This window comes from Podarcis raffonei, chromosome 7 (genome assembly GCF_027172205.1).
Source record: "Podarcis raffonei isolate rPodRaf1 chromosome 7, rPodRaf1.pri, whole genome shotgun sequence".
Lineage (NCBI taxonomy): Eukaryota > Metazoa > Chordata > Lepidosauria > Squamata > Lacertidae > Podarcis > Podarcis raffonei.
Window position 1 is genome coordinate 49,547,976 of NC_070608.1, and position 12,602 is coordinate 49,560,577.

At 36.5% G+C, this 12,602-nt stretch overlaps 1 protein-coding gene across 9 annotated transcripts in view; it reads right to left on the reverse strand.

Annotated features, from left to right (window-relative positions):
* The window catches only part of PIEZO2 (piezo type mechanosensitive ion channel component 2), a 211,157-nt gene that overhangs the window by 27,287 nt on the left and 171,268 nt on the right, over positions 1-12,602 (reverse strand). For 6 of the 9 annotated variants that reach the window (XR_008331507.1, XM_053396557.1, XM_053396555.1 and 3 more), the window contains exons 28-33: positions 11,126-11,288; positions 10,182-10,271; positions 8,351-8,472; positions 7,069-7,140; positions 4,051-4,154; positions 2,129-2,227 (exon numbers count right to left, since the gene is read on the reverse strand). Coding sequence is in view for 8 of the 9 variants with exons in the window: in XM_053396557.1 (XP_053252532.1) it covers positions 2,129-2,227; positions 4,051-4,154; positions 7,069-7,140; positions 8,351-8,472; positions 10,182-10,271; positions 11,126-11,288 (650 nt within the window). In the remaining variant the exon portion in view is untranslated. The remainder of the gene's footprint in view (positions 1-2,128; positions 2,228-4,050; positions 4,155-7,068; positions 7,141-8,350; positions 8,473-10,181; positions 10,272-11,125; positions 11,289-12,602) is intronic. The other 3 variants (XM_053396558.1, XM_053396559.1, XM_053396554.1) reach the window with 1 other exon arrangement.

Here is a 12,602-nt window from a genome sequence, read left to right on the forward strand (position 1 = left end):
ATGCAATATATATTTGATGAAAAAATGTAGGTTTGTGAGTTTAAGCAAACATTCTTAATTGCTATCCAAACATTTCAATGAAAGTTTGAGATTTTTTGAGCTATTTTTTTTGCTAAACAAACTAAAACATTTGAACAGAACGATGGATTCATGTGAGTTTCATATGAATCCACAAAAGCTATGTTCTGAACTCTGGAAATGCCAATATGATTTACATATGAACTATTTCCTGCAACTAGCCTCAAATATTAATCAGTATTCCAATACAATAAGAACATTAGACTTTATCCATTGTTTGTAAAACGTTTCACTCTCTCTTAGCAAATTGGTTGATGGCATCTTTTAAAGTAGGAACACATGAGAATTCATAATGCTATAACGTCACATATTGTGCATTTTCCCCCAACACCCAAAGATATGGCTGAAAAGAACAAAAAAATGTACTGTATGATAGCAGTTTGAGACAAAAGATGTTGTGATTTTGTCTGTATGATTTTCATCACAAAATGAAAACCATGTTTTGCTGGCACTGCATCATTGATGCATTTCATTAATTAAAGAATAGCTACAGCCAAGGAACAAGCAAACATCCACATGCAAAGGGCAGGGGAGAGAGAAACAGATAGATTCAAAGCGTTACCACTACCAACACAAGCATGCACAGTCTCAGGGAAGCTGGAATGGGCCATTATTGGAAATAGTTTTATTTCATTCATTTCTCGCGTTTCTGATGTACAGAAATCACCTTGGTACTTTATTAAGATATTATCTGTAAAACATTAAGCCACCTGCTTTTTATCAGTGAATATGGGAGGTTACTAACAGATGCTGGGGAGAGTGCCTGTCTCCTTTCTGTTTGAGGCACTAACTTGGTTTATGGTAATAAGTAATGCATAATACAGCTGTTATTGCTGTACTAAAATATATTAATGCCTGGATCCAGAGATGTCTTTTGCAATCAGGAAAACCTGCTCATGTAAGTCAGATTCATGATGCAAGACGATTTCTTCCCCTATCTGCAGCCTTTGTGGCATCACCCACACCATTCCTGTCGGTTCCCTGATCTTCATAATTGACTTTTGGGGACTGGTAGGGGCTGTACTGAAGCAGATCAGGCAGGAAAACACCATTCAATGAACAGAAAGGGCTGCTTTGGTGCTCATGATTCTTTGGATCCAAACCAATAGCTAAAGTTTGAGATTCACGGAGTTCATGTGAGGGCAGAATAAAAAGCCAATAATAAATAAAATTCATAAATTTTGCCAAACATTGCTCTAGTGAAAACAAATATGGAGAAATATAATTCTGAATATCAATATTCATTGCATCTGGTGCAGTTCAGTTGCTACAGAAATCCCAAGCATTTCTTCAATTGATTCTGAGATTTTGTTACTGTAGATAGTTTTGAGGACTAGTTGCAACTAGTAATGAAAATGTTAAAAAAAATTATGCTACTTTTATCTTTCAACAGTTAAATTTAAACATTAAGGTACATTAACTTCTTCCTGCTCTGTATTTCAGCACTAAACCCTACAAGCAAGCTCATTGGATTTGAACTGTTATAGTGAATCCAAAATGTTTTAGTGCTTCTTGCACATAAGTGACATACTGTATACATTATGCATAGCATCACAAATACTACCAAAGGAAGTCCCAAGACAGGCTAATGGATTACTGATACCAGAATGATGATGCACATGGACAGGAAGTGTGAAGGGTAAGCATCCTCAGCTGTAATATTTTAAGGTTTTACCAGCTTTCTGAGAAAGATTACCATGCCAGAGGAAATCCTGCTCTTTTTTTTTACAATTCAGCAATTTAAACAGGGTCAGCATTTGACCCACTACCTATAAATGCATGCAACCCATGGAATCCTCTCAACACAGCTTAGGCAGAAATGCCAAGATTATGCCAAGATGTGTCTGCATTTTCTCTCTAGGATCACCGTTAAAATGAGTTATATTTCCTTGTATGATTTAGTTTTTTAAATCTTATACATACCACATGCTTGACTCTCATTAAGTCCTCACAAAGTTCATATAAAGAGGGAAAATGCAGAAAAGGGATACCCTATGCCATAATAGTATGGGGTGAGATCACATTCTACATGGTATGGAACATCAAATACCTTTGCAGCTCTGATTAAATACTGAAGAATAGTTTTGGGCAGTTTAATAATAGACTTTGGCAAGGCTAAAATGGCAGAAGCAAATTTCGCAATAGCTCTCTATAAAGAAGGACAAAGCAAGACAAATTAGTGAAAACATAACTGTTATTGTTATAAGAAATATATTGCATGACACTATTAGAAACATTAATTTACCATGGGCTCATGAATGTGAACTGTTAATAATCAACTTAATAGTGGACTAGTGATAAAATATTAGTATAACAGTTATTAACTATACATGTAAAAATACTAATTAGTTATGTTTATTAGAAGACACATTCTAAGTGAAAGTTAATTTTTAGTACATGACAGACAGTAGTAATTACAGATTCCCATCCCTACCCCTACTGCTGTTCTTATGAAAACATACTACATATGCCACCAAAAACATTTTTATAATAATTTTGCTGCTTGGATTATCAATTGATGTCGTTCACCACAAACGTATATGCTACAAAACACTGACGCAAGGACTAAAATCGACGATTCCCGAACAGAAGACATCAGGGAAGATCAACATAAATAGAAAATCTTGACACAATTTTTAGATTCCAAATACAGAACTTATTTGCAACAAATAAACCAGATTGACATCTATGGTAGAACAAAGAAGACACTGACCTTGTTCACAAATGACACTGGGCCAAACTAGGTCTCAGTGCAAACCTCTCGTGTCTTTTTAGTTTGGTGTAGCATGACAGCTAAGTTAAAAGTTTTTTTGGGCTACAGACCATGGTGAAGGAGAGAGCTTAAATACAATCCTGAGTTTGATGACACAGTAAGTCAAACATGAGCTAAAAGGACTGGGGAGGAGCAACGTGGGTGCCTCTCTGGGAGCCAGCATGTTCACATACGCCTGCTAAGCTACAGTTTGGCTTACCATGGCATATAAACCAGCCACTATCTAGTCTCTGAAGTTCATGTGGAAACCTATTTTTGCATCTAGATCTCGTGAATATAAACAAATGAATATGATTCAACATAAAACTTTGGTAAAACCTATACTTTCTGTATATGACAGCAATGCATGGGAGCTACTTGAGGTGGTATGCTTTTGAAAAGAATGTTTCTGCTTATTTATGCACAAGCCTCGTAAAGAATGAAGTTGCAATCTTGGATTGCGACACCATGCATGTAGACACCACATTGTATGGCAGAGTGATTCAGACAGCTTAATATACTATGTGAGTCTAGATGAAAAATCTGATATATAACTCATGGCTATTATTATTGATGGATAGTTGCATCATTGTGAAAGAACTTAATAATTGTGACATTGTTTTTCTACGTGTACATGTTTATAGCAGCACTCTGAAAAAAGGAAACCCACAAGAATATAACATTAAATCAGATTCACTTCTATTGTCTTAATCCAGAAGAACTAAAGGAACACCAAGATGCTTCACTCTGATTCAGGATATGCATGCATGAATCAAGTTGCCAGATGCTGGTGCAGCTAAATACTTACCTTTCTCTACCTATGATATAAATTTCTTTTGATTACCTCATGACCCCCCCATGTGACTATTACAATGAATAAAAAATTACTTGTTGGGACAACATCACTATATATAAAACACGGTTTTTATTACAATAAACAGATTGTTGATTTCCAAAACAGAAAAGCTTCTAAGCAATATCAAGCAATGCCTGTGGAAAGATGTTTTATTCACTTGTCTCCAATGCAACATCAGAAAAATAGAGTTCGATATGAAGCTTTATTTTTTTTAAAAAACATGCTACAGGTGCAAGTGAATGAAAATCCATCTCCAGTATCATTCTTACATTGCAGAAATGTGACAACAGTATAAGCAAGCAAGTTCAAGTTAGCATGTTATCATACCTTTGTAGGAGGCACAGCATACGCAAAAACACAGTACCTGGAATGCAGATCTTTTTGGAGCTTCTTCCTCCTCTTCTTTTTCTTCGTCTTCCTCTTCTTCACTGTCCGTCTCAAACAAATAATAATCTCCACTTCTGACCACTAAGCAAAATAAAATATTTGGGTTTTTTTTATTTCTTGCAGGAGGCTGGGAGATCCCTCATTAGCTCTATCCCGAGCCACCACAAAAATACATGGAAGCATTCTGTGATTGTGGGACTCAATGAAGGACAGGTAGAAGTGGAGAGAAAGAAAGAGATACAGAGAATTTGTGGCAGGAAAATCATTTGGTGTTTGCAGGCATGAAAAAAAAAGGAAAAAGTGTACATTTTCGCTGGGAAAATATAAAAAAAAAATCGTAAGAGGAAACTGGACAGATAGAATGCAAAAAGAGTTGGCAGGGTATTACTAAAAATGTGCAGTATTATTCTTAAAAAGAAAAAAAAAGTTTCCATTCTGCCACTTTGAGAAATCCTAATTCTATTGGGTATCCAGGGAGTAAGCTAAATTTAAAATTGTATCACTGGAGGAAAATCAAAATATAATGCTGTTAGAAGTGTTCAGGTATCCCATAGCATTTGCTTTTCTTTTACTACAGTATATTCTTCAAGTTTAAACAGAGAAAATAGAAACAGCACGGATGAATGATCATAACTACACATTGATTTTTCCCTGTGGATTTAAAACAGTTCAGAGGCCTCCATATGTTCAAGATGTGATGTGAATGAACTGGGCCTTATATCCTTGAACAGAAGCACAGTTTTTAAAAACTTCAAATAAGCTAACAGGCCTAACTTGATCAAACAAGAGAAACAAAGGACATGAAAAGAAAAATAATAAGCAAGATAAAATAAAAGCCAGCATTACATTTGCCAGAGAAGGCTATTAACATAATATCTGTAAATAAATTAAAAGCCCTTAGTATAGTTATAATACTAAACTTACCTAGCAATAGATAGAATTACATTCAGCAATTCATTTTACCCTCATTATATAACATTCTTGTTCAATCATACCTGACCCTCTGTTTTATCTCAATTATATACTGAAGCCATTTTCATATTAGCACTTTATCTTAAGGCAGGAGTAAAGTGAGAGTTACGAATTCTCCCCTATCTTACCTACACTGGAGAAAGTTACAGAATAGAAGGTCATATTACTTGCCACTATTTGAGATGAACCACAGGCACCAACTTTCCCCATTAGGGGAAAAGGTGGAGTATAAATAATGATGATAAAAAAATAAGTTTTAAAGCTAATAGTGACACTCTCCACTTGCTCTGGTATAAGCACTAATGGCAAAAAAACCATTAAAATACCTTCTTCGTAGTAGTAGTAGTAGTAGTAGTAGTAGTAGTAGTAGTAAACTGCCCTTCATCTGTAGATCTCAGGCCAGTTCACAACATACAAATTTATTATTTAATATAATCTCTCACAGAATAGTGTCTCCCAGGACAGAGTTACTTTATACTGGGGGAAAGCAATGCAGATCAATGCTTTTTCTTGGGTGTTTTCAAAACAGAAGGCCCTGGCATTACCACTAGTGAACCCTATATAACATTTAATTGCTGAGATATGAAGGGCATGAGGCATGATTAAACTGCAATAATGCACCCTTGCAGGTATGAATTAGAATGGTGGTGAAGTAATGAACCAATTGAAAATAGTAGCCGTTTTTTCAAGAGGATCAGACCTCTCCACCCACAGCCCACACTTCCTCCAGAAGAAAGTTAACAATTCTTCACATCAGTTTAATGGATTAATCAGAATGGTGGAAGCACAATGAGGAGGAAAGCACATTATTTTCTTCTCACCACACTGATTTTTGCTGTTATTTTAGAAACTATCAGGTAGAGACAACTGTGTGAGAAAGCATGTTTCTAGCCCCATGCCTTCCTTGGAAGAAGTGAAGCCCTGAGGTACAGAAGTAAAAGATAGAGATGCAGATAAAACACATTTTAGATGTCAATGTGACACTACAGGACACTTTGAATACTATATTACAACACTGAGCTATAAAAAGTACATGGCTCATTCAACTATACAAGCTACTGTCCTGAAACTGAACTATTGTTTTAGAAAGACAGAGCTGGTGGATAGCAATCATTTTCAGGGCTTGGCTGTATGGTGCTGTTCACAACACGTGTGTGCATTATTGCAATAGGTACTGTGCATCTATTTCCTAAAACATATAATGAGAGTAAAATGAAATACTGAATTAGAATTGGAATAATTTAACAAAAGTTGCATGGGTACAGGTCTGTCTCACACAGTGGATTATTACAGAAAACAGTGGAATTGTGCTATTCTCTGTTTTCTGCCTCAACCGATCCACTGCAAAAGATAACCTGGGTGCCTGCTAGTCTCCGAGTCATTCTCACCCCGTTAATTTCAACAATTATTCTGTAGCATCAAAACTAATTAGAATTAACAGAGACCATATCCAGGTCCATTCTGAACAGCTATACCCTCAAAACACATTATTTGCAATTTGTCTTCAGTAATAATTAATTTCCCTTCAGCAACTTTGAAAAAAGGATAGGTCTCTACATTTTCATCCTGCCCTTTGTAAACAGAAATATTTAACTGTATATCTATAGGCACAGTTTACTTGTGACTTGACAGAAATCAACATTCAAAATCTGGATAGCTGGATAGATACACATATGCATAGATACACAAATAGATACTACAGTTACACAGATGCATAGATATGGATGCATAGAAACTACATATATGGCTGGAAGGGCAAAATGTATTTTAAAGCTGGATTGAAAGACAGAAAACCATATATATGTTTTGGACATTTTAACTTTGCACTTCAACCAATTCCATTAAAATATATAGCATTTAGCGACACTTAAACTACTTATCTTGTGTGCCATTGCATTCATATAACTATCAAGTCACAATTTTAAAACCATGCATAAAACAAACAGGTCTTGGGAATGCCTTCATTCTGGTCAAGGATATAAGGGTTAAATTCATGTATTTTAAAAATTATTGAAAAACCTACTAGAAGCATGATCAACCCAAGGCCGCCACCACTGCTTTTTTTTGCCCTTGGCTTTCTCTTTGTCTGCTTCTCCTAAAATGAAATATGTCCAAAAATTAATTTTAGAAAGTGAGAAACACATTACTACTTATATTTTCTCTTTCTAGTAGCTCCACACTTTGTAAGAATTGATCCAATTCTAATAAACTCAAGAAAAACACCACCACAAATCAGGCATTTATTTATTGTTGTTAATTAGCTGATCAATAGCACATGGTCATTTTTATATGCTGTTAAACTAGAATTTTACTTCAAATTAGAAGAAATTCAGGGAATACTAACTCCCCCCCCCCGAGGCTTTTCCCATTTCCCATTCAGAAACATGGCTGCTTTTTTTGTTTTTAAAATAAGAGACACAGTACTTTGTTGTGAAGTAAACCCCCCTCTAAAAAAAATACTGATACAAGATACTTGAATAGATTTCACAGATTTAAGACTTTCGGCAGGGTGTGTGTGTGTGTGTATCCCATAAAGGCTTTGAGGAGACACTGTGCAGTATCACCATGTGAACTCTGGGCCAAGAGAAAAACACACACACTGGCAATGGATTATATCTAAGTAAGTTCTATTCAGAGTAGAGCTGTTTATAAATTAATGGACCTAAATTAGTCAGGCCCATTGATGTCATTGGTTGGACAATGAGTACAACTAAATTGGATGTAACCCAATTTATTGGAGGGAAATTGTGTCATCAGTGGGAGTGGGGAGAAAATATCGTTTTTTTAAAAAAACAATCAGTATTTGATAGCTACTTAACATGAAATATGAATTCAAATATAAATCTGCAATGAATTAAATTTTATTACATATAAACTGAAATATATGGGGGATTGAAAACAGTAGCAACCATTTTTTTCTGAATTCCAAAAATATAATTCATTCATTTTGAATTTGTTTGTATACTGTATTTTAGTACTCTAATCCAAAATCCTGGATTGCCTCGTATTTATTTCAGTGAAAGGGACAATCATGTGACTGCAGATCTCAGGTTGTTCTTCCACTAAAGTAAATGGGAAGGGTTAGTGAGCTGCATATGTGCCCTAAGACATCAATCCTATTTTTGGAATAAGTCCCATTGAACGCAGTGTGTACTTCTGCGTAAATATGCATAAGATCAGGCTGTGATCAGGCCCTTTCTTTGAATGGTTGGATTGCATATAATAGTTCCCTACACACATTCTTGTTGATATTGCCAAGGTCCAAGCAATTAATACCAACACTGGATATATTGAAGGAATAGTACCATCATCATCTTCTTCAGGAGCCTTTTCAATTGCTTGCCCATCTGAGGTTTCTTGGTTCATGCTCAACACCCTTTCTTTACCCTTTTTATATTTTTGTTGCCTGGCCTTGATACGATCCATTCTGAAAAAGCAAATTTTACATCGTCAGAGTCACAGAACAATCTTTGTGCATATGCTGTGCAAATGCTTTCAAAACCATCACAATGTATTATTACTGCATTATTGCCCACCCCAATCCTTGTCACAAAGGCTAGTTATATAGAGAGGCTATGTATCATTGTATACAATGGGGTTGTGTATGCCGGAACTGTTCTTTAAACCATGCCACCTCCCAGTTCTTTCTACTGATAATCTGCATATCAACACTAAATTTTATTATGAAAAGAAGAGTGGGGTTGGTCTCCCTAAAGTATAAGCAGAACAAAAATACTTTATGCTCATACGTTCCCTAGAGGCTGTATATTCATTGCAACAACACGCAATTAATTTTTCATTAACTAACTTGTTTGTTCTTGTTACTTATCTTAAACAATCCCCCTACACACTGTTTTCCTCTTCTGATCCATTTCTTTTTTCTTCTGTGCCATCCACATTTCCAGAGCAAGAGCAAAACCAAAACTAATCTTCCAAAACTCTTATCTTGTATAATTTTCTCAACTTGTGTAATTTACTCTGGACAGCAAAATGGATTTTTAATTGCAGCAAACACACATGTTTGCATCACATACGCAAAAGGCATAGTGCCTCTTGTTTATGCTCCTGAGAGATGGGTGATCTAGTTGCCCAGGCCCTTTGTCTTGTCATGGGGAACAAAGTGGAATCAATCCTGGAGAAGAGACCAATTCCATGGATCATGCAAGGCCTTCCCCTTCCACTCTTGCTGTCTCCCACCATGTACATCAGTTGGAAGGGGTGAAGTGTTGTGCATTAGTTGGGATAAGTAAACTAATGAGCACATAAAGACATCTTTAAGGCCTAAACTATAGCCATATTCAGGCTTTGGATACCAGCAAATGCTGAATCCAGTAAAGGGTTAGCAAGATGAAGTGGGTTAGTTATGCCCCCTAGACTTGGGTATGTGCACTGACCACACCCAACACAACTTCAACATCAGTCTATATGCAAGTATAGATGCAATTATGCAGGGCTCTCTCCACGAGGACTGGAATCATGACCAGGATTCTGCTACCACAGAGGGAACTCTATAAATATACATCTGTGCACCTATATGTGATGTAAAATCCAGTAGTTTCTTTCCTACAGTCAATAACAGTTTTAGGGGAAGGGGAAATCTTATCAGGACCAGGACATAAAGAACTACTGTGATCTGAATACTGATTGGGCTTCCCCCATTACTCCTACTTTTAAGAAAAAGAAAAGAGATGAAGTATGTTCTAAGCATGCATTTACACAACATAATTTGGCCCTAAAATGTTAAAGATACTGTCCCACGTCAGATGCAACATTCCCAGTTTCCAAATCATAGTTTAGCAAGCCAGGAATGAGCATTGAGCTTATCAACTTCCTTCCTTGCATTCTTCTTTTGTCTACCACCTAAATGTGCTTAGTTTCTTGTAATGGGGAGCTGTGAGTTAGTTTACCAACTAGCAGTTTAAACCACATTCTAAGGACATAAATGCCTACGGTGTAAATCTAAAGTACATTTTATAAGGTTAGTGAAGTGGTACTATAACCAACTAATCTAGTAGCAAATTCACTAGAGTTAATAGTTAATCCCTCATAAAAGCGAAATGGCATTGCAGGGGGTTGGACTAGATGACCCTTGGGTCCTTTCCAACTCTAAGATTCTAAGAAGAAAGAAAGGCGTACTGTCTCTTCAGCTGATCCATTGATTTTTTCTCTTCCTCAATTCTTGCCTTTACAGCTTTCACAATTGTGGCCTGGAAAAGTTCAGCACCTCTGTAAAAAAAAAAACAATCCATCAGTTCCCCAAATGTGGGTCAAAGCAATGCAACACAAAACATGTATATAGCAGCTGTGTTCACATGTCATAGTTCAGCATGTCGTGCATGAGCTGCAGGGAGCCTCACAGCCATCCCTTCCCCTATCCTCTTCCTTGCACGCAGCTGGGAGGAAGTGTTCAGAAGTTTTTTGCTTTTGGCTAACTTCAGTTTATCATGTGTCTGAAGTAGCAATCAGAGGTTAACCAACTACGGTATAGTTAACTTTTTTTTTTTAAAGCCAACTTCTTATATATAGCCAAATGAACTGTAGTTAATTCTGAAAAACCCGCGGTTTCTGAAAGTGTTTTTTTAATAAACAACAACAAAACTTATTCATAGTTATTGTTAACCACAATTCTGGATCCAGACAAGTTGACTTAAAATAGAAGCAAAAGCTTCTGAACTCCTTTTGGCTACAAGGGAGAAGAGCAAGAGGTAGTGAGGAGCACGCAAGTACAGCCGTACCTTGGAACTCAAACAGAATCCGTTCCAGAAGTCCATTAGACTTCCCAAACGTTCGAAAACCGAATCACGGCTTCTGGTTGGCTGCAGGAAGATCCTGCAGCCAACCAGAAGTCGTGGAAGCCCTCTTGGATGTTCGGGTTCCAAAAGAATGTTCGCAAACCGGAACAATCACTTCTGGGTTTGTGGCATTTGGGAGCCAAAACGTCCAAGTTCCAGTGATACATGCACAATGCTTTTCACTGCTTTCTAGTAAGATGCAGGCCAGACAGCTTGCCCTGGAATGTAGCTAGAGTTGCTATATTATATGGCTTTATATAAAGATTTAAACAAAATGCTTCAGTTTACCTGGATGCCAGAATCTGTGAAGCTTTAATATCTGCAACCACATGAAGGAAGTAGTAACTCATGAAGACTCTTCTTTGCAGCAAGAGAAAGGCAAAACAAATGCTATCCCAAATGATTCCTGCCTCCCCACTGGGTAGTTTGCAGTCTGGATTTTTATCTAAAGCTGATAAGAGTAAACAAAATTCCTGAATAGTAAGCAGTATTGTATTATATTCTGCAATATTTGTTCTTAAAAGGTTAAAGGGTGCAAAATGGTCAAAGAAAACTTGGGCTCGATTTCTTCCCTTCTCCAGGTTTCCCCAAGTGAGGTGGAGCAGATGGTTATTGGGTAAAAAGTCTTTGGGGCTATAGAGAGGCTAGCCTGGCACCCACTCAGTTTTCAGAACTAAGTAATCACTTTTTTAAAAAATGTCCCAAGCCTTTTAAACTCTTAGGGCTGCATCCAATGATAGTCCTAATCAGAGTAGACCCACTGAAGTTAATGAATATGACTAATTTAGCTTCATTAATTTCAGTGTATCTGGTACTCTGAGTAGAACATAGTTGGATATACAACGCTTAATATTTTCATTCTAAAATCTGTATAATTTATTTATTGGAGTCACTGAATAGCAGTTATAATGATGTTACCTGTATAATATTTTATTGTTTTATTAATATTGTAAACTACCTAGAAAACTATCATTTATTATGTGTTGCAAAATTTATATGCTACCCAATAAGTATATTACACAGAGGTGTGTAGGAAGAAGGGAATTTTATTATTAATGTGCTCCTACATTTTAAACGTGACCCGGAAGTGTCTGTGGACAGCGCTGGCTCCCGGCCTATAGAGTGAGATGAGCGCACAACCCTAGAGTCTGGCAAGACTGGCCCGAACGGGCAGGGGTACCTTTACCTTTACCTTTTACATTTTAAACCCTTTAGGTTTCAAGGCATTTGTGGCTAAAATACTTATTTTTCTGCTTTATTCCTCACCAGTTCATGTACACACTGATATTTATGAGACCAGCAGCCATGTATGGTGGCTGTAAGACTAGCAACTCTAGTTGTACTGAATTGATTGGTATTTTGTGAAAGGAACAACAACATGCAAAGCTAAAAGTGTTATGCAGCAATCAAAACAAGATGCAGAAAAAAAGAATGAAATGTAGGATGCCGCCTGAGATGCCACAGGAATAATGAGGAGTACAGACAGTTGGTAAAACAAGTAGGGAATCTAGCGATCTGACCCTAGCAAACATCACCACCACATATTGGCTTTGGTACAATCTTCTGCTTCATGAGTACTACTACCAAAAAATACAATGAACTATAGTCATCTTATTGTAAGTGGAGAAGATCACTGTTGTGATATATACTACCATTGTGCTATCTTTTAAGAAAAAAAGTCATTTCCCATCAAATGTTTCTCATTATACTTTTCAAAAAACTCTAATTCTATCCATTTTAATTTAAGAAGTTGAATTATATCTAT